The following is a 22,014-nucleotide window of genomic DNA, read 5'->3' on the forward strand; positions in this document are numbered from 1 at the left end:
ACATGTATGTAAGAATAACCATTAAATATGAAGAAAAACCCTTGATTTCTTCTACCAGACCCGGTCGGTAAAGACTAGAATAAGTTGGTTTCCAAAGACCTCTCGTGTAGGCAGACTAAGCGCTGAATTCTCCTCGGTGATCGACGGCATACAATCCAATGCATTATTTCTAAAGAAAACCACATTGGCCCCAATATGCAATGAAAATCAAAACACATTAAATACAAGAAACTTCCTGCAAATGCAAAGCTCATACGAATAAAAACACAAAATGCATAAAGTTGGCGGGAGCGGGTGTGGTCCCCCAGTGATGTGGCTGAGCAATGAGACACGCGCAGGCTGTCGGTGCCACCGTTTGCCTGGGATTGTCCAGCGGCCTCCGCCCCAAGGCCCATGCAGAGGCAGCCGTCACGGCCGCTGCTTCGTGTGAAGCGAGGGATCACTCGCACACAGCTCGGAGCGGGCCCGGCCCTCCCGCAGCACCACGCACGCCTCTCCTCCCTTGACTGCACTGCCTGTGGGAGTGGACACTCCTGTAATCCGACACGTAATAAAATCTCCCAAGGATAAAGGGACGGGGAGGGGAAAGGGTGTCCTTAATAAATACCCAGCTTTAAAAAAATCGGGTAGCCCTGGGGTGCCTGGGTGGCTCAGTCAGGTAAGCGTCCGACTCTTGATTTAGACTCAGGCCATGATCTCATGGTCTGTGGGTTTGAGCCCCTGCATCAGGCTCTGTGCTGACAGCTTCAGATTCTGTGTCTCCCTCTCTCTGCCCCTTCCCTGCTCACTCTCTCTCTCACTCTCTCAAAAATAAATAAAAATTTAAAAAAAATTTTAAGTTAATTCAAACAGGTCACAGCCATAAACACGGAACACACAGCTGGGAAGCCTGAGAAGAAAAGCCAGGAGAAATCCCCTGGGGACGCAGGGCAAGAGGAAGCGTTCGCGCACGTGACGCCAAACGCAGCCCAGAAGAGGCAGACCTCAGCCAAGTTTAAGACTCTTCTCTCCAAAAGACCCAGTGAAAAAGAGGAGACACAGAAAAGGACAGGCTGGGAGAGACGTGTGCAAACCGCACAGCCAACATCTCCCAGAGGACTGGTTTCAAGGGTGCATGGAGAGCCCCCAGCCTCACCCGTCAGAGCACCCACAGCCCAATCCTAAAACGGGCAGGAGCCGTGAACAGACACTTCCCTGGAGGCACCCGAACAGCAGAGCAGCATGGGAAGAGGCGCTCACGCCACCAGCCGGCAGGGAAACGGACATTAAAATCACAAGGGGAGACCACCAGGTGCCTTCAGAATGGCGAAAATAAAAAGAGCTGCTGACACCAAATGCTGCCGCTGATGTGGGGAAACTGAGTCCTATGCACTGCTGGAGCTGCCATGCAGCCACCGAGGGAACAGTCTGAGGCAGTTTCTTAGAAAACTAACCACACACTCACCACATCACCCAGTGACTGTGCTGCTAGGCTTTTATCCCAGAGAAATGAAAACTTACACCCACACAAAGCCTGTACGTCAGTATTCTTAGTGGCTTTACGTTTAACTGCCAGCAACCGGAGACACTCCAACAGCCTTCCACAGGTGAAGGGCACCATGGGATCCAGCAAGAAGTTCTGCGGCGCCTGGACAGTCAGTCAGGCGAGCGTCCAACTCGGTTTTGGCTTCAGTCATGATCTCACAGTTTGAGGGTCCGAGCCCCAAGTCAGGCTCTGGGCTGACAGTGAGGAGATTCTCTCTCTCCCTCTCTCTGCCCCTTCCTTGTACATGTGCATGTGTGTGCTCTCTCTCACTCTCTCTCTCCCTCTCAAAATAAATACAAGGGCCCTGGGTGGCTAAGCTGGCTGAGCGACCGACTTCGGCTCAGGTCATGATCTAGCAGTTCTTGAGGTTGAGCCCCAGGCTGGGCTCTGTGCTGACAGCTTGGAGATGGAGCCTGCTTTGCATTCTGTGTCTCCCTTTCTCTGCCCCTCCTCAACTTGTGCTCTCTCTAAAATAAATACAAGGGCACCTGGGTGGCTCAGTCGGTTAAGCATCCAACTTCGGCTCTGGTCATGATCTCACGGTTTGTGGGTTTGAGCCCCGCATTGGGCTTTGTGCTGACAGCTAGCTCAGAGCCTGGAGCCTCTGTTTCGGGTTCTGTATCCCTCTCTCTCTGATCCTCCCCTGCTCACACTGTCTCTGTCTCTCTCTCTCAGAAAACAATAAAAAACAGTAAAAAAAAATTTTTTAATAAATAAATAAAAACATTTTTTAAAAACTATCAAAAATGGAGGCACCTGGGTGGCTCAGTCAGTTAAGCGTCCAACTTTAGCTCAGGTCATGATCTCACTGCTCATGGGTTCAAGCCCTGCGTCGGGCTCTGTGCTAACAACTCAGAGCCTGGAGCCTGCTTCGGATTCTGTGTCTCCCTCTCTCTCTGCCCCTCCCTGCCTCAAGGTCTATCTCTGCCTCAAAAATAAACAAACATTTTTTAAAATATTACCAAAAATGTATTTGGTTTCCATAACTATTCCCCAAATGCTTTTTAAAATTCACTGCAGGGACGCCTGGGTGGCTCAGATAGTTAAGCATCTGACTCTTGGTTTTGGCTCACATCATGATCTCACTGTTTGTGAGTTCAAGCCCTGTGTCAGGCTCTGTGCTGACAGCTCAGAGCCTGGAGCCTGTCCTGGATTCTGTGTCTCCCTCTCTCCCTCTGCCCTTCCCCTGCTCACACTCTGTCTCTCTCTCTCAAAAATAAACAAACATTAAAAAAATAAGTTAAAAAAATAAAATCCACTGCAAAAAAAATGACAGTGTTGAAATAATCAGATGCCTGTCCATTATGTGCAAAGACTGTCACCCAATTCTGTGGATGAGTGGAGAACCGCAAATTTAAATGAACAGCCTGGTGATGTGAGTCATTGCTGGTTTAAGTAAAGAAAGTATCTGCATAAGAGTAAAAACACAAAAGCCAAATTTTTTAAAATATATGAATGTGCCACCAATTCATTACTGTGCTGGAACACAGGCCTTACCTTTTCTCTGATTACAACTGGTTTTAGAGGCCCAGCTCAATCGCAGACTCTGATAATTCGTATCTTCATCACAAACCAGAGTTCTAGTCAAACAAAAATCTATAACTGTCATTTAAAAAAAGGAATGTAAACACCATGCTAACAAGAGATAACTGTGTAATAATCACAATGCATAGTGATCAAACAGCATGAATCATGCAGCCTTTAGAATCGGTGCACATCACAGAAGCCTCTGGAAATGCACCAGCTACTCCTTACCGCCCAGGACAGAGGCTGTGGTCACATTCCTTCTTCTAAGGCCCGGGAGCCCTTGGGCACAAAGAGCATAAGCCCTGCGGACCCACAAGCCATAAGAAGAGCCCGTCTGGACTGCATGCCAAAGAGCGTCAGAGGGCACAATGCGGGCAGCACAGAAGTGGCCACGATGCGGGGCTGCAGGGGCTCCCGTCCTGGGCAGGGCGGGGCGCTGCCTAATCTCTCGGGGCTTCAGTGTCCTCACCTACAGGCCGGCTGCCAGACGGCTACCTTCTCCCTGTCCTGACTGGGGCGGGGGGGGCCTGGCCGGCAGGGTGCCATCTCCTCGATGCCCCTCCCAGCCCCTCCCACACCCAGCCGGCCCTCACCGCCACTGCCCTCCATAAAACCTATGCCTCATTCAGTTCACCACCAGCACCCCTCTGTGCTGGTTCCCCAGTCCCCACAGCCTCCTCCACTGCTCCCACCCGAATTTTGGTGGCTTCAGGCCCAGGAAGCCATGTCGGTGGCATTCAGCCTCCTGGTCCCACGAACCCTCTCCTCTGATCATCCCTTCCCTCACCCTCCAGCCCCAGGTGACACCCGCGTCACGGTGACAGCAAGCGCCCTCTCGGAACCTGCCTCCAGGCCTTTCCAGCATCTGTCTTGTGACCCGTCAGCTATCCGTCCGCAGCCCTGGGGACCGCACTCCCCACCTCCACTGCGCGGCCCCAGGGCCAGGGAAGGACACACCCAGCAGGCTGACTGCCCCCTTCCCATCACTGACCACTGGATGTGAGTGGCCCTCGGGGCACCTGGCCTCCGGTCCATCAACCTGTCCACCTTCAGGGTCTTCTCCTCAAAGCTCTATGGCGTCCCCCCCATCCCATCCCCACCCCCCGTTTTCAGTCCTCCCTGGCGGCTGTGCCTCTAGCTCACCCGGGGAAGCAGGGGCAGCAGAGCGCCTCAGGAGCTCCCCCGGCCACCCCTCCTCACACTCAGCACTTCCCTGGGAGGCAGGGTAAGGCGCCCACGTGCACACGGAGGCCCGGCACCCACGTGGTGCCCCATCGTATCCCCGCACGAGGACGAGACCACAGCCTCTCTCTCCCGCATCACCCCCCACACCGTCCCCATCACCCAGACACCGGGTTTCCTGTCCGTCCCGGAAAGGTGTTCTTTTGGTCCAAACACCCCCTTTGGCAACCTCCCCATTTCTCTGCTCCCCTTGACAGCAGAATGTGCTGACTTCCCGGTCTCCAATGCCTCTCTCCTCCCCTCCTTTCCTGACCTCCAGCAAAACGCCCCACAAAGCTCTGCATAACCTAGTACCCCGTGACCTCCTTGACCTCTCCCTCCAACCACTTCCTCTCCCCTCACCTGAGCCAGCTCCGGGCCTCCCTGTTTCCTGCACTTGCTTTACAGACTGTGACCCTCAGTCCCTCCTACACTCTTCCCCACGCACCCCCCCAGGCCGTCTCACCAACAGTGTCTGCTGTCCTTCCCCCCTACTCCCCCTCCACGTACTCCCCTTGATACTCCTTCACTTCACCTGCTACGTGCTCTTGTCTTATTTATCGCCTGTCTGTTACCCAGCCCTGAAGGTAGCGTGAGAATGAAGACTTCCTCCTGGTGACGATTTCCCCCAGCTCCTCGAACAATCCCTGGCACGGGGGCAAGACACCGCCACATCCCACGTGTACGCGTTTCTCTGTCCAGCCATGCCGTCCCTGATGCTCCTCAGATCCGCATCTTCCCACAGCTCGTTCCTCACTCGATTCAAGTCTCACCCAAATACTGCTTCCTCAGCGAGGTGCTCCCTCATCGCCCTAAGATCGCTCCCCCGGGACCGTAACCCTACACAGAGCGCGCGGCCCCACCTGAAGCGACCCGCACGCCTGCCTGCGTCTGCCCGCTTTCCCAGCAGAACGCGGCCGCCGGAGGCAGGGCTTCCGCGCATCATCACTGCTCTCCCAGCGCCCAAAGCGGTGCCTGCCATGCGGGAGGCTTCAAACTATGAGCTAATGACTTTAGAAAATCCATTAATAAAGCCATCTCACAACGTGCCCATGGACGTGCACGCAGAGCGGCTCCGGGCCGAGCTGACACAGTGGCCCACTCGGCTTCCCTGAGTGACAGAGACGAGCCGCGCTCCGGCCCTCACCCCCCCTCCACCTGGGGGGGTCACAGACCTCCACAGGGGGCAGCCCCAGGCCCCACTGTCCACTGGGGGGGGACAGCGCCCCCGGAGGAGGAGGAAGTGGTGAACTACAAGCACAGAGAAACTGTAGGAACTACTTTTCTGAATTCTCTCTTGCAACAGCACGGGAGCTGGGGAGGAGGAGAGGGAGCGACTCCTGAAGGGGAAAGGGGCCTTCAAACACTACAGTTTACGTCGGGAGGAAAACGGAAGCATCTTACCGTACTTGACATCCGGAACTGTGACGGAGCTTTCCGCGATGTTGGTGGACAGAATAATCTATCAAACAACAACAACAAGCATCTGACATTCCTATCATATACTGGAAACACTGGGCAAAGTCAAACTCAAGCTCAAAGATTATTTAAAAGATTCTTAATATGAATACTGGACTCAAATTTTTAAATTAACAGTTTTCCTATTTTATATAAAACACAAATGATCAAGGGTCTGGGAGGAGGGTGGGGGAGGCACTGCGGGGTGGGGGGTGCTCAGCAGNTGCCCCATACCGGGGGGGGGCCCTGAGCCACTTTCTTACCTCCCTGTCCTCACAGATGCAATGTGGACAATAATAATGATGCCCGCCCCACAGGGCCAGTGTGAGGATCGCAGGAGCTAACAGGTGTAAAGTGCTTACAACCGAGCCTGGCGCGAAGCGCGTGTTCAACCCCCAGCACCTACGGCCCCTCAGTGCGCGCACCCAGGCACCGGGACACTACTGTGACTCAAGTCCTGGTACCCATGGCCATAATCTGCCTCCCTAGCAGCTCTGCATTCAGACAGGAAACGTGCAGTCTCACAAATGCGATTTGCCGATGACCACACTACTACAGGTGAAGGGACCCAGGCCATCTATCTGTCCAGGGCCACAGGCATGGCCGTAACCGCTACCCCTCTTCCTGGCGCCATCCCTCTCGGGGAGCCCACAACACGGCAGGCACTTTAAGGCAACAGGTGAGAAGCCAGGCAAGGACAGCTGTCCCAGACCTGGGAATTGCTGCTTCCGGGGCCCTGGGGTCAGCGCGGGGCGACGGGCACTAGCAAGCTGACCCCAGAGGAAGGGCCAAGCCTGCAGCTGCCCTGGGGCGCCGGCCACCACTGTGGCGCCGCACGCTGGCAGGGCAGCGGGGGGTTGGGCTGGACCTGAGGCTCCTGACCAGCTCCAGCAGAGCCAGGAGGCCTGTGCTACTCCTGTCTCCAGGCACCACCGGAGGGCACGGGAGTCCCCCTGAACCTAGACTGAGAATGTGGCTCTCTCCAAGGTCACAGAGCAGAGCTGATGACGCCACGACAGTCCCACAACGTGAGAAACGCCAAGAAGTAAAAGCATCAAAATCCACCAGCAACGATGCCCTCAAGTCGAGGAAATAAAAACAGATCAGCCACCCACTTACAAAATAAAAGACAAAAATGAAACCACATCCGTGGCTGTCAGGCCAGCATGTGTTCGAGCGAGTCCCCACAACAGGGCACGTCGCACCAGTGCACGGAGATGCCCGCCTTCTCCCGTGGCAGAGTCTCTGTGGAAAATGTACCAGGAGCACTTGCAACCTGCCCCCCGGGTGCCTACCTTTCTGTACCCGGGAACTGGACTTAGAAACACATTATTCTGTTCTTCTAAAGTCACACTTGAATGGAGCGGGTAAACCTGTAACCTACAGAACAAATCGGCCACAAAGAGTAGATCTATGTGAGAGCACGCAGAAATGAGTAACTGTTCACAGAGTTGACTAGAATCACTGAGGACAGAAACAACAATGTACCAGTAAAAACAGACCCATGCCATTTAAAACATACCTTTTGTGAACTATGTTTGTGAGAAGTTCATGCATATAGTTTATTTCACCCAGACCTGGAGAAGAAAGAAAGGGGAGGGGGAAAAAAAGATGTACTGTCTTGCTTAAAAAAAAAAAAAAAACCAACCAACCTTTAAATTAGATGATACCTTTTTCAAAATAAGGCCCTATTTCACTTTGACTTGGCTGTCCTGTTTGCCCAATTACGTCTCAATTACAAATAAAAATGTACAATGACATTAACCACTAATAACTCAAAAATATGGGGGAAAAAGCCCACATTCTTCTGGTGTTTTCCTTCCCACAACAGTGCCTGCCTGCAAGTATGGCATCTGAATAATTACATTTTTATTTCCCACTGATTTTTCCAAACGTTCTATAGTGAACATGTAACATTTTACAACCAAAAGACAGTATTCAGAAAGTCTTGGTCACACAGATATGCTAAATTTTTTTCATTAGGTTTTAAAAAGGGCTAAGGATACATGAAACTTTCATGTGCTTTTGGTCTCAACCTGAATTATGAAGCCTGCAATGTGCTGCCCTGTGCCCTCCTAAGAGGTGTGGGAGTCCTAACTGCCGCGCCTGAGCACGGGGCTTTGTCTGCAAACAGCGTCACTGCGGACATAACGAGCTAAGGTAAGGACAGACTGGGGTGGACGGGACCTCACTCCATAGGACTGGTGTCCCCATGAGAGGAAGGGAGAGGCACAGACACACAGAGAGGGCGCCACATTAACAAGGGAGGCAGAGACGGGAGGGACGCAGCCACAAGCCAAGGAATGTGGCGGATGGATGGCCTGCGGCTGCCGGAAGTCGGCAGTCAAGGGAGGGTTGTACCTGGAACCCCAGAGGGAGCAAAGCCCTGCTCACGCCTCGATCTTGAACTCCTGGCCTCCAGAGCAGTGAGAGAATAAATTCCTACTGTGTTAAGCCTGACACTTGGTAGCACTCTGTTACAGCAGCCCGAGGAAGCTAACACAGAACCGCTCCCAAAGATCAATAAAGAAATAAACATCTATCACACCTGCATTCACATAAACACGTAACAGAAAGAAGACACTTACTGCAAAATACCATTTATAAATATTTTCTACAGACAATGCTTGACAGAAGGTATCTATCTCACTATTAGGTATTCCTGAGCCAGTGCCCCTATGGCTCTGCTCTGGCCATACTTTTCCTTAATGCGCTATTACACACACAGCAGCCTTTGATAAACATGTATTGGGGTAACTGCAAGTCCACCCACTGTCAGCTAATGCTTGTTTCCTGGATACAAAACTCCTCCACTGCAACATAAGCAAAACATAATCAAAGTTGTAAACTTAAATGTTGCATCCCCAAAATTAAGTAAGTTACTTTGGTTCAGGCTTTTTGTTCTCCAAATCTACTAGCACAAACACCTGTATGCTATCTTTTCCTTCCAACAACAAAAAAGACAGGAATTATCATCATAATGTTTCACTGAACTACACCACTTTATTTAAAAAATCAAAAAACACTGGGGAAGGCTAGGACTCTTCCCCAGTCTTCTGCCCAGGGCTTGAAAAGAAAAAAAAAAAAAAAATCAAAAAACATAATTTTGAGGGGCACCTGGGTGGCTCAGTGGGTTAAGCGTCCGACTTTGGCTCAGGTCATGATCTCCTGGTTAGTGAGTTCGAGCCCTTCATCAGGCTCTGTGCTGACAGCTCAGAGCCTGGTGCTGCTTCAGATTCTGTGTCTCCCCCTCTCTCCCTGTCCCTCCCCTACTCACGCTCTGTTTCTGTCTCAAAAATAAATAAACATTAATTTTTTTAAACATTTTGAGAAAGTACAATTTACCACAAATTAATCTTTTTTCAGGTAGTCAAAAGACCGATTTCCCCACAAATCAAAACCACACTGAGATACCACCTCACGCCAGCCAGAGTGGCTAAAATGAGCAAATCAGAGAACTCTAGATGCTGGCAAGGATGTGGAGAAACGGGCACCCTCCTACACTGTTGGTGGGAATGCAAACTGGTNAAATACTGAGAAAGGGACACAAAGACTTTTCCGATGACTGTCACGCTGTCACACTATCATTAAGTAGCCTTTAAGTGTACACTGACAGCAATTACCTCACATTTACAACCATATACGTGAAATAGCAAATTTAACAAAGCCAATTACTTTATTGAAAATTTGGAAGCAGATAAAACTGCCTTTAAAAAATTAAACTCTGAAAAAATAAATAAAATTAAATTAAAAATTAAACTCTTAAGACACCTGGGTGGCTAGTCTGTTAAGTGTCAAAATCAACTCTTGATTTCAGCTTATGTCATGATCTCAGTTTGTGGGTTCAAGTCTGTACTGACAGTGCAAGGTTTTCTTAAGATTCTCGCTCTCCCTCTCTCTCTGCCCCTCCCCTGCTCATGCTCTGTGTCTCTCTGTCTCAAAAGAAGTAAATAACCTTTAAAAAAAAAAAAAAAAAAAAAGGAGCAGAGCATCTGGGTGTCTCAGTCAGTTGAGCATCCAACTTGAGCTCAGGCATGATCTCAGAGTTTGTGGGTTCGAGCCCCGCGTCAGGCTGTGTGCTAACAGTTCAGAGCCTGGAGCCTGCTTCGGATTCTATGTCTCCCTCTGTCTCTGCTCCTCCCCTGCGCTTGCTCGCGCTCTCTCTCTCTCAAAAATAAAAATTTTTAAAAAAGGATGAAAGCCTACAAAAGTAGAAGCAGAATTTTCAAAACTTAAAAAAAATTAAACTCTTCATGATCATTTTAGCAATACAAAGGTTACAGTAAGAGATCAAACTGAAAATCATATTTGTTCATATTTGTTCATTTTTCACAAAATGGGCTAGACACAAACACAGCCTCCACCCAGGACACTATGATTCCAGGTCACAAGCGTGAAACTCACCTGGCAAAAACACCAACACGCTGCTGCGCTCCAGCACGAGCTGGGTGCCCCACCTGGCTTTGTTCCTGTTACAAACGTGAGCGCACAGATGTTAATCCAGGCACAAGTAGCCATCACTGGTCCAAAACCTGAACAGTCCAGGCTTCTGATCGTGAAAGTCTCTTACAGATCATCCAGTGTGTTCTTTCTTGTATGTAAGGAAACACAGAGCCCCCGGGACATGGCCCCACAGTCACTGGGGGACCCCACGCCTCTTGACTCCCATAAAACTCATACGCCAAATTTTCCCTTGAAATTTAGTTACTATAATCCAGAATCTCAAAATACAACACTTTTAAAATAACTACAAGTAGGGGCGCCTGGGTGGCTCAGTTGGTTAAGCGTCCAACTTCAGCTCAGGTCAGGATCTCACGGCTCATGGGTTTGAGCCCCACATCGGGCTCTGTGCTGACAGCTCAGAGGCTAGAGCTGCTTCAGATTCTGTGTCTCCCTCCCTCTCTCTCTGCCCCTCCCCTGCTCATGCTCTGTCTCTCTGTCTCTCAAAAATAAATAAATGTTTAGAAGTTTTTTTAATAAATAAATAACAATAAAATAATTACAAGCAAAACTTAAACTCAAAGCATCAGCTGGCCTTCCCACTCCTGTCAAAATACGTCCTTGGTGTGAGAGGATCGCTGCGGTCTCCGCACACCGGGAGCTCTCCTCGCATGGCAGGCAGCCCGGCCCCAAGACAAACATGGGCCCTGCTCTCTGTGGAGACCACGCTCTAGCTGGAGAGACAGACGGTGCCTTCGGTTTAGCAGCAAGACACCGTCAGGGGCAGAAGGGGGCCAAGAGACACAGTGCTGGAGCCACAAGCTCGCCCCACGCCCCTTCCCCTTCTCCGTGGGCACTGGTCCCAGGCGCGGCCCGGACTGCTGCTGACCGGCTCTTCCAGGGATTAACAAAGACTAGGATGAAAACTAGTAAGACAGAGAAAGTAAAACAACAACAAAAAATCAACAAAACTCAAACCCAGGACTTTAAAAAGATCAATGAAATGGACAAATCTTTAGCTTCTGACCAAAAGAAAAAGAGAGAAGATTGAAAATACTAGAATGAGAAATGAAAGGGAAGCCTGGGTGACTCAGTCAGTTGAGTGCCCTACTCTTGACTCTGGCTCGACTGTGATCACACAGTCATGGGTTCAAGCCCTGCGTTGGGCTCTGTGCTGACCGTGTGGAGCCTGCTTGGGGTTCTCTGTCTCCATCTCTCTCTCTGCCCCTCCCCAGTTCACACATGTGCTCGCTCGCTTGCTCTCTCTCAAAATAAGTAAACGTTTTAAAAATAAAAGAAAGGACATTACTACTGACTTTATAGAAATAAAAAGACTACAAAGAAACACCATGGATGACTGTATGCCAACAAAGTAGATAGCGGACGGGAGACAGACGTATTCCTAAGAAGACACTGAAACTTGCCCAAGAAAAAAACTCTGGGGTTGCCTGGGTGGCTCAGTCAGTTAAGAGTCCAACTTTGGCTCAGGTCATGATCTGACTACTCATGGGTTCAAGCACTGCATCAGGCTCTGTGCTGACAGCTCGGAGCCTGGAGCCTGCTTCAGATTCTGTCTCCCTCTCTCTCTCTGCCCCTCCCCTGCTCATGCTCTGTCTCTGTCTCTCTCAAAAGTGAATGAACATTAAAAAATTTTTAAAGTAATCATACCAGAACTAATAAATGACTTCAGCAAAGTTGCAGGATAAAAGATCAATATACAAAAATCAATTGTTATTTTGATACACTTGCAATGAACTATCCAAAAATGAAATTAAGAAAATAATTTCATCCACAATAACATCAAAAAAAAAAAACAAAACCAAGGGAATATGTCTAGCAAGATAAGTGCAAAACTTATACTTTGAAAATTACTAAGCATTGTTGAAAATGATTTTTAAGAATCTAAAGAAACAGAGAAATATATCATGCTGGAAGACTTCATACGGTAACAGCTAAGATGGTAATGTTCCCCAGATCCACAGACTCCACACAATCCCTTTCAGAGTCCTGGGTTCTCTGTAGAAATTGACAAGCTGATTCTAAAAGTTCACATGGGAGTTCAATGGACACGGAACAGCCAAAATAATTGTGAGTAAGAATGAAGTTAGGAAGATTTCATACTTCTAATTTCAAAATTACTTCAAAACAGTGGTAATCAAGGTGGTGTGGTGCTAGCCCAAAGACAGACACAGAGACAATGGAAGAGAATTTAGAGTCCAGAAATAAACCCATACACACGTCTGCGGCCAACTCATCTTCAAGAAGGCAGCCAACACACAAGGGGGACATAGAGCCTTTCAGCCAACAGTGCGGGGCCAGGGCCTGGCGCACATGCTCCGCAAGGAAGCTGGACTCTCACTGTAAAACTCAACGCAGAGACCTAAGACCTAAATGAAAACACCCGAACTGTAACACCCTTAGAAGAAAACACAGGGGAAAATCTTGATAAGCCTGAACTCGGCAATGTATTGTTGGCAATGACACCAAAACCATGAGCGACAAAAGAAACACTGAACAAATCAGACTTTACCAAAATTAACAGCTTTTGTGCTTCAAGAAACACCAGCAAGAAAGTAAAAAGACAGTCTTCAGGATGCAAGAAAATATTTGCAAATCATGTTCCTGGTTAAGGGCTTGTCTCTTAATTAATCAGAACCCTTCTGATTAATAATAAAAAAACAGGGGCACCTGGTGGCTTAGTCGGAAAGCGTCCGACTTTCGCTTAGGTCATGATCTCACGGTTCGTGGGTTCGGGCCCCGCGTCGGCCTCTGTGCTGACTGCCAGCTCAGAGCCTGGAGCCTGTTTCAGTCTGTGACTCCCTCTCTCTCTGACCCTCCCCTGCTCATGCTGTCTCTCTCTCTCTCTCCTAGAAATAAATAAAACATTTAAAAAAATTAAAAAAAAATAAAAAATAAAAAAACAAATAATCCAATTAAAATCAAAGGATGTATGCCTCTAAATATAAATACACACACCTTTAAAGAGGACATACAAATGGCCAATAAGATCATAAAACGATGTTCAACATCATCAGTCACGAGGAAAAAGTCAAAACCACGACGTGACACTACTTCACACACACCAGGATGGCTGGAATCAAAGGTCACACACCAACCAGCGCTGGCAAGGACGGAGCAAAGCTGGGACCCTCGTGAGCTGCCGGTGGGAACTGCAGGTGGTACAGTGCTCCGGACACGGGTCCAGCAGCTCCTCACCTGGTTAAACGCACAGAGTTACTGTATGAGCCGGCAATTCCACTCCTAGCTACATACCCAAGAAAAATGAAAACACATGTCCACACAAGTAGCTGTACATGAACGTTCATGGCGGCATTATTCACAAAAGCTGAAAGAAGAAAGAGAAGCTAAGTTGCCATCAGTACATGAGTGGCATTGCCGGGCCCTGCAAGTGGGAATGACTTCGGTCGCAGGAAGGCAGAAAGCCCTGATGCGCGCTGCCGCACGGAGGAGGCCATGAAAACTCTCAGTGAGTGAGAGAGGCCAGTCGCCAAAGAGCACATCCTTTATGATTCCACGTACATGGAAGTCAAAACAGGGACACCTATAGGGACAAGGAGATGATCAGTGGTTGCTCAGGGCCAGGGGCGAAGGGGAAGGGTGAGGAAGAGAGTGAAAGGGTCAGGGTTTCTCTCTAAAGCGATGAAGATACTCTGAAATGGGCTAGGTAACAGTGGCACATACATGGGACTATTGTAAAAGCTATTCAATGGTAAAGCTTAAAGGAGTGAATCATATGTTATGTAAACTATCTCGATAAAGTCATTTTGAAAATGAGGGGGGAAAGGAAGCTCAACAGAAAGAGGCAAATAGGAAGTTCCCTGTTTGGCACAAAGCTAACAAACAGGTGGAAATCAGGGAAAATTTTCTGACGATAACAAGTATCAGAAGACCATGCAAGGGAAAAGTGGCCTACGGGCCTTCTATAAAGATACGGTAACTACAACCACAAAATCATAAGCCTTCCTAACTACCGAGAAAGAATTTTATAAAGAGAAAAGAAAAGGCCACATAGTACGTGTGACACATCTGAGACGAAACACATCAGTCCCGTCAGTAAGGATGACAGCTGAACTCAGTAAGCCAGAGATTTTCAAATGGCTACACAGGAACCCCAACTCTGCAACCTGCACAAGGCGCGCCTGAACACAAGCCATCCAGAAAAGAGTGACAGTAAAGGAACGGCAGAGATTTTAGAGGCCAAGACAGAAAACAAGCAGGGGCTGCGATCTCGAAACGTGCCAACATGGAATTCGGGCCCCACAGCATTATGCGCGACAGAGCAGGGCACAGAGAGAATGCTGAATGCACAGGTGCAGGTGACGTCTGTCAAGAGCTACGTGCCCACACACAGAGCAGCCGAACCCAGAACTCTCACAAGCCCAGAGGCTGGTGGGCACGCCGAGCAGCAGGGCCTCCCCCCATCGCTGCGGGAACACAACAGGGTGCAGCGACTCTGGAGGGCACTTGGGTGGCTTCTTACAAAACTACGATCAGCGACCCTGCTCCTTGGTTCTGCCCGAAGGAGCTGAAAACTTATGTCCACACGAAGGCCTGCACGCTCGTGTTTACAGCAGCTTCCTTCAGAACCGCCCAAACTTGGATGCCGCCAAGATGACCTTCAGCAGGGGAAGGGATACACACACTGCGGGCCTCCGGACGAGGGAGTGCTGTGTGGCGCTGCGAAGATGGGCTTCGAGCCAGGAGAAGACGTGGGGGAAACTGAAATGAGCACTGCTAGGTGAAAGAGACCGATCTGAAAGAAGGTGCAGGTGTATGACCCCAGCTACAGGACATTCTGGAAGAGACAACACCGGAGGGTGGTAAATCATGCACAATTGCCATGGGTTACAGGGGAGGGAGGGAGGGAGGGAGGAACAGGCAGAAGAACAGAGAGGATCTCAGAGCGGGACGCTACCATGGTGGATACACGTCATCACACGCTTGCCGAAACCCGTCAAACGTGCCCCAACAGTGAAGCCACACTGTGGACTTGGGGTGACGATGTGGCAATGATGACAAATGTACTGCTCCAGGGCAAGATGCCGCCAGTAGGGGGCACTGTGCCTATGTCGAGCACATAGGAACTCTGTACTTTCTCCTCAAGGTTGCTGTGAACCTAAAATTGCTCTAAAAAATAAAGTCTATTTAAAAGGAAAAAAAAATCCCTAAGGACGCCTGGGTGGCTCAGTCGGTTAAGTGTCCGACTCGATTTTGGCTCAGGTCATGGTCATGAGTGGAGCCCCGTGTCAGGCTCTGTGCAGAGCATGGAGCCTGCTTAAGATTCTCTCCTTTTCTCCCCGTCCCTCTTCCCTGCTTGTGCGCACTCTCTCTCAAATTAAAAAAAAAAAAAAAAATCAAAGCCAGAAATAAATCTTTTAAAATAGAGAAGACAGACAAAAATATGAAGGAGCTCGGAAACAGAGCTGAAATCACACACAACTGCACGCGGGCTGGAGGGGACGGGACCGGGTAGCAACCCCCTCATCTTCGGGTCGTGTTGAAGGCTGTCAGACCACGAGTGACTTCACAGATATTTGCACTTCGCAACTAACAGTGAAAGGAGAGAGGCACGGGCGTGCGGGTCGGGCCCCGATGGACAGGCGGCCCGCAGGCACATTCTCGATGCCGCGAGGAGGTGGATGCTCCAACCTCAGGGTCTGTTGTTCCAACATATGAATTGTATTCGTGTGCTGAAGCGAAATGACTACAGAAAGGGCTCATAACATACTATAATATGTTTTATATCACAGACTCCAACCCCCACTTATAACCTGAAGTTGTTCCTAAGGGAAAATATGTTCCAGGTTTCAAAGGCCCAGCTAAACAATGAGCAAATGGATGACCAATGAGCCTCAGTGTTGGGAGCATATCTTCCGTTTTTAAAAAATTTTCTTTAATGTTTATTTTTGAGAGAGAGAGAAAGAGAGAGAGACCAACCGACTGAGCATGAGCAGGGGAGGGTCAGAAAAAGAGGGAGACACAGATTCTGAAGCAGCTCCAGGCTCCGAGCTATCAGCACAGAGCCCGACTCGGGGCTTGAACCGACAAGCTGCGAGATCATGACCTGAGCCGAGATCGGATGCTTAACCAACTGAGCCACCCAGGTGCCCCTTAAGTTTATNCCCCCCCCCCCCCCCCCCGCCGCAGGCGCCCCTCATATCTTCCTAACAAACAGAAACCAAGGCAAGGAAATGCTCTCAACAATTTCTAGCGTGGTCCCTTCCATTTGCCTCAGGTGAGGACTGACAGGACCTCACACGTCCGGAAACCATTCTCTCTTTAGGCTGTGACTGCCAGTTTCTTAAGACTGTACTTGATTTTAACTACTTTAAAGTGGAAATTTCCAATTAAAAAAGTGTAGTGTACCAACTTTATTTTAAAATATACACAGTGACTACTGGAGAAAGTATCCACAGTTATATCTAAACACTATAAAAACACCGAACGGTTTCTAAATGAGCAGCAAACTATTTAAAATCATGCACGAAGTGTGCCGCCCAGGGGAGTGGCTCTTACCCGCTGTCCTTCACATCCAGGTTATCGAACATCTGAATCAGGGAGACGGCGACTTCGTATATGTCCTTAGTAATCACCGGCTCCTCCAGGACATGAAGAGAAAGCTGAACACAGGAAAAGGAAAGGCCGGAAGATCAGAACAGGATCACAAGGGGTTCTGGTGTCGGACAGGCGACTCTCTTTAGTGCATCAGTTTAACAAACACTCCAATAAAAGAGTATCACCTGCAGCCAACGTGTGAACACCTGCTAAGCATCAGGCTCTACTCAAGGTCCCAACACACACGGTACAGCCTAGTTCGTCCCGTCCCTGTCACCAGCCTTATTCATCCCCTGTCCCTGTCACCAGAGGGAGGATGGAGTCAGAGAAATGGAATGTCGGTCAGGAATCCAGCTTGAAGACAGACAGTAAGCTGCTCCAAACACTTCTGGAAGCCGGCGCCAGTGCCCCTCCCCCGCCAGGCGCCCACCCCCACAAGCCGAGATTTCAACACCATCAACGTCACAAGGACCAGGGTAGGTAACACCCTGTTACATCTGCCAACTTACAGGAAGAATATACCCAAGTCATCTATGTGCACAGGTCACTAGACTACAATTTTTTTCTTTCAAATATATGACTTGCAGATATTTTATTCTCATTTGTGGCTTCCTTTTACATTTTGGTAACTTTTTTAGCTTTTAAAAATCTTTTAGGGGCGCCTGGGTGGCTTAGTCGGTTAAGCATCCGACTTTCACTTAGGTCATGATCTCGCGGTTCGTGGGTTCGAGCCCCGCATTGGGCTCTGTGCTGACTGCCAGCTCGGAGCCTGGAGCCAATTTCAGAGTCTGTATCTCCCTCTCTCTCTGACCCTCCCCTGCTCACGCTGTCTCTCTCTCTCTCTCCTAGAAACAAATAAAAAAATATTTTTAAAAAAATCTTTTAAATTTTTTTTAATAATTTATTTTTTTTAATTTACATCCAAGTTAGTTAGCACAGAGTGCAACAATGATTTCAGGAGTAGATTCCTTAATGCCCCTTCCCCATCTAGCCCATCCCCCCTCCCACACCCCCTCCAGCAACTCTGTTCTCCATATTTAAGAGTCTTATGTTTTGTCCCCCTTCCCTGTTTTTACATTATTTTTGCTTCCCTTCCCTTATGTTCATCTGTTTTGTATCATAAATTCCCCATGCGTGAGGTCCTATGATATCTGTCTTTCTCTAATTTCCCTTAGCATAATACACCTCTAGTTCCGCCCACGTAGTTGCAAATGGCAAGACTTCATCCTTTTTGATGGCTGAGTACTACCCTATTGTATATACATACAAAACTACGGGAGCGCAGCTAATTTAAAACTGCCCTTCAGGCACCTCTGCAGAACGAGGGGGGTCAACCACAGCAGCAACCCCTTGCCCCCCGGGAAGGTGGCATCACTGGTCTGAGCGGACAGCTTCACAGGACCAAGACCACCCTCTACGATATCCACCACGACAGCTATGGCATAAATTCCATAAAATCTATTTCATAGCCATATGGGGTTTTTTTGCACCCCCATATGGAAGAAGGCATTTTTTTGTGTATTTAAAAACCTTACTTATCAAATACTATGTTCAAAGCATTGCATTTAACTTTGTGAAAGACACATCAGAAGTCTACAGGTGATAAGCAGTTTGCCACAGATGCAAACTTTTTTTTTCCATTCTTAGAGTAAATTAAGTAAGCAGGTAATCATTTCTCATTATTATTACTACCCTACTAATGTAAGTACAACAAACCGACTTTTATTTCATCACTAACTGTGAAGGAACATGCCTGATAAATCTGTTCTTGACGTTCTATCTTTACCTGAGACAATTTCCTACTTTATCCAAACAATAACCATAACAGAAATGTACAAAACAAAAATAGAAAGAAAGTATAATTTTCACAAACCCCATCAGCAGCATTCACACCCATCAGAACGGGTTTTCCACAAACAAAGCAGCCATGGAAAAGGCATGTCACCAACTCAGAAGTAGCTTCAGGCCCAGGAACGCTGTTCAGACCCCACACGAGATAGCGCCGCGGCCGCGCCTTCCCCAGCAGGCTCCCCAGAGACAGCCAGGCGGCCTATGGGCCCGCGACCCCGGCTGCTCTCGTTCCGGCCCTGTGTGGGAGTCGAGGGGCGAACAGCAGATGGGGATTCGCCCCACTGGTGGCACAGCGCGCTCGGGGCCACCAGGCTGCGTCACGCAGATGGCAGCTGCGACAAAACACGAAGCAGGGTGCCAAGGGCAGAAACGCGGAGGGAATTTATTCATGCGGCGGAAACAGAGGGATGCGCCCCCGCACTGAGGTGTCTCAGGCCCGTGCCACTGTCACCAGAAGGCCACAGGAGCCAGCTGCCAGCCCCACAAGCCGCCGGGGCCCAGGCCAGCCAGGCCAGGAGTGGGGCAAGGGACATATCGCATGGGCGCTGGGGTGGCAGGAAGCGAGCGATACCCAAACAGCCAGGCCCCCGCCTGCGAGCAGAGTGGGCATTCCAACCTGTCTCACCCTCCTCACGGCCCCCTTGAAGTGGGTTAGTGTCCAACTGCGACAGGATTATAAAAGCCCTGCTCGGGGTGGAAGAGCATGGCCCAAAAACTACAGCGGGAAGGGGGAAGGGGTGGTGGGGCCACGCTCCACCTCAGCTCTACTTCCGGACTAAAGCTGCACATACTGGGAGTTCCCTCCACAGCCTTGTTTCTGAGACAAAGGTGAAAACAAAAAATGTTGAAAATAAATAATGAAAACGACTCTTCAAAGGACGTTAAAAAGAACGGCCAGAGTTGGCAACAGAAAGACCACAAGGGCGACACCGACCCCAAGGGAAGGGGAACTTCCAAGAAAATCCAACGGGCCAACAGTGTCAAATACTACAGGGAGGTCACGGTAAGTTCCCGGCAGAGGACTCTCGATTTAAGGAAGTCACTGGTGATCCTGACAAATGCCATCTCGGAGCAGGGGCAGTGGGAGCCAGACCGCGGTGAGAAACACAGGGCATAATGAGGGTGCTTTTTAAGATGAAACAGACTCAGTTCTGTTGAAATGGGGACAAGAAAGGGGCAGTGGAGGAGGTACTAATAAAGGTAAAGTGAGGACAGGGTCAGGGGGCCCAGGTGGCTCAGTCAGGTGAGTGGCCAACTTTGGCTCAGGTCATGATCTCACAATTCGAGTTCAGGCTCCACGTTGGGCTCTGTGCTCGGAGCCTGGAGCTGCTTCGGATTCTGTGTCTTCCTCTCTCTCCCCCTCCCCTGCTCACACTCTCTCAAAAATAAACATTACAAAATTAAAAAGAAAAGGCAAGGAGGGGGCAACAGTAAATCAGCAAAGGTCCCTAAGAAGGCGGGAAGGGAGAAAGGCTGGTGTCCACAGAAGGAAGGGTGCTTCTCCCTTGAACATGACCTCGTGTGCCCAGGCAATATGATGGGAGTAGTGACGACAATAAAATTCGAATTTTTAAAAGTTCTCTGACTCCAAATACTATTTAGCAGAATCAATACAAAAAGCCATTTTTATAAGGCTTAAAATTAACATATTCATTCACTGAAGTATTTCCTGAGTACCTATTAAGTACCAAACGGGACAGTGGGTACGCAAATGCTAGAAACGGATATTCCCCAGCCTGGAGAGCATCAGCCATGGTTGGGGAGGGGCCCTGGCCTCCCTGACCACACGGGGTCAAAGGGCAAATGCCCAGACCTGACTCGAATCCCAGCACGTCCATGAGCATCATCTACATGATCCCAACGCACACTGGCCAGATGAAGAGAGACCTGTAAGCTATCATTACTTTCACATTCCAAAATGGGCCAGAAAATGCAAAAATTTTTAATGCGATAAATAAGTGCCCTCTTACCTCCCCCCCGTACAGGGGCTGCATTTAGTGACTTATTTCCAGACAGCAAAGGACGGACACGTCTCTCTGTACCGTGTTTACGTCTCACTGGCTTGGGAGGAGGGGAACAGGCAATGAGCAAAGAAGGAAACATGTAAAGTCTGGCAAAAACCTCTTGGCCAAGAGATCAAGGCCAACATCACCGGTGATGCGCCACACTGGTGGTCAGGCCATGACAGTACAGGACTTCACCCCGTGGTCTTCCTCCCCCACACCCACAGCCCCAAGTCTACTCTGGAGAAAAACATCAAGAAAATTCTAACAGTGGGGAATCCTACAAAATACCTGACTGGTACTCCCACAAACTGTCAAGGTCATCAAAACTAAGAAACGTTTGAGAAACTGGCACAGGCCCAGAGAGACTTGCAGAGACACGATGACTCAAAGCAATGTGGGACCCTGAGACAGAGAAAGGAGATTAGGGAAAAACCAGTAAAATCCAAATAAATACACGTTTAGTTCTAATAACATACCAGTTAGTTTCTTAGTTCTGACAGTTTTTTGTAAACGTGAACTGTAGCATCTAGGGGATACAGAGGGAGGTGTTCACTATGAAATTCTTTTAACTTACTTGTTTTGTTTTTTTTTAAATATTTTTATTTATTTCTAGGAGAGAGAGAGAGAGAGAGACAGCGTGAGCAGGGGAGGGTCAGAGAGAGAGGGAGATACAGACTCTGAAACAGGCTCAGCACAGAGTCAGCACAGAGCCCGACGCGGGGCTCGAACCCACGAACCGCGAGATCATGACCTAAGCGAAAGTCGGATGCTTAACCGACTAAGCCACCCAGGCGCCCCTTGTTTTGTTTCTTTTAATATTGTCATTTACAAAGCTGGAAAAAAAGACATATTACATTTTAACGGCCATCACTGGCCTCCCTCCACAGTAACAGATTTGACAAAATGTGTCTTCTTACATCAGGTGGAACCTAGCAGGCTGACTCACCATGGTCGAGGCTGCGGTTTACTTCCACATCACACGTTTGTAAGAAGAGTCAAACTCCCACACAGAGCAGGCTGGCACCGCCCATCAAAACTACGAGCACACGCACGCTCTGACCCAGCAGTTCCACCTGCAGACACCATCTTCCAGAAGGCATAACCTACACAGGGGTCTTCAAGGGGGCAGCTGACTCCCCACAGACTGTCTGTCTGTCTGTCTGTCTGGAAACACTGTCGGTGGTCACAGTGGGGGGCCCACTTGCGGCTAGGGGACCAAGGTCAGAAACGCTGTTAAGCATCCTGCGGTGCATGCACGGGGCAGCCCCACCACAGTGTCAGTGGTGCTGAGGCGGACAGAGCCCAGCCTTTAGGACACCTTCGCCACAAGCACAGAGTTCTCCTCCCGCAGCCCTGGTTTTATAAGCCAAGCCCAGGGGCGCCCAGGGGCTCAGCCGGTGAAGCTCTGAC

At 49.3% G+C, this 22,014-nt stretch overlaps 1 protein-coding gene across 1 annotated transcript in view; it reads right to left on the reverse strand.

Moving 5' to 3' along the window:
• Window positions 1–22,014, reverse strand: part of TDRD9 (tudor domain containing 9) — a 101,947-nt gene that overhangs the window by 48,047 nt on the left and 31,886 nt on the right. The window contains exons 9-14 of the mRNA XM_077776533.1: window positions 16,709–16,812; window positions 10,136–10,200; window positions 7,254–7,308; window positions 7,027–7,111; window positions 5,678–5,735; window positions 3,023–3,127 (exon numbers count right to left, since the gene is read on the reverse strand). Of these exons, the coding sequence (XP_077632659.1) occupies window positions 3,023–3,127; window positions 5,678–5,735; window positions 7,027–7,111; window positions 7,254–7,308; window positions 10,136–10,200; window positions 16,709–16,812 (472 nt within the window). The remainder of the gene's footprint in view (window positions 1–3,022; window positions 3,128–5,677; window positions 5,736–7,026; window positions 7,112–7,253; window positions 7,309–10,135; window positions 10,201–16,708; window positions 16,813–22,014) is intronic.

This window comes from Crocuta crocuta, unplaced genomic scaffold (genome assembly GCF_008692635.1).
Source record: "Crocuta crocuta isolate KB4526 unplaced genomic scaffold, BGI_CrCroc_1.0 scaffold8, whole genome shotgun sequence".
NCBI lineage: Eukaryota > Metazoa > Chordata > Mammalia > Carnivora > Hyaenidae > Crocuta > Crocuta crocuta.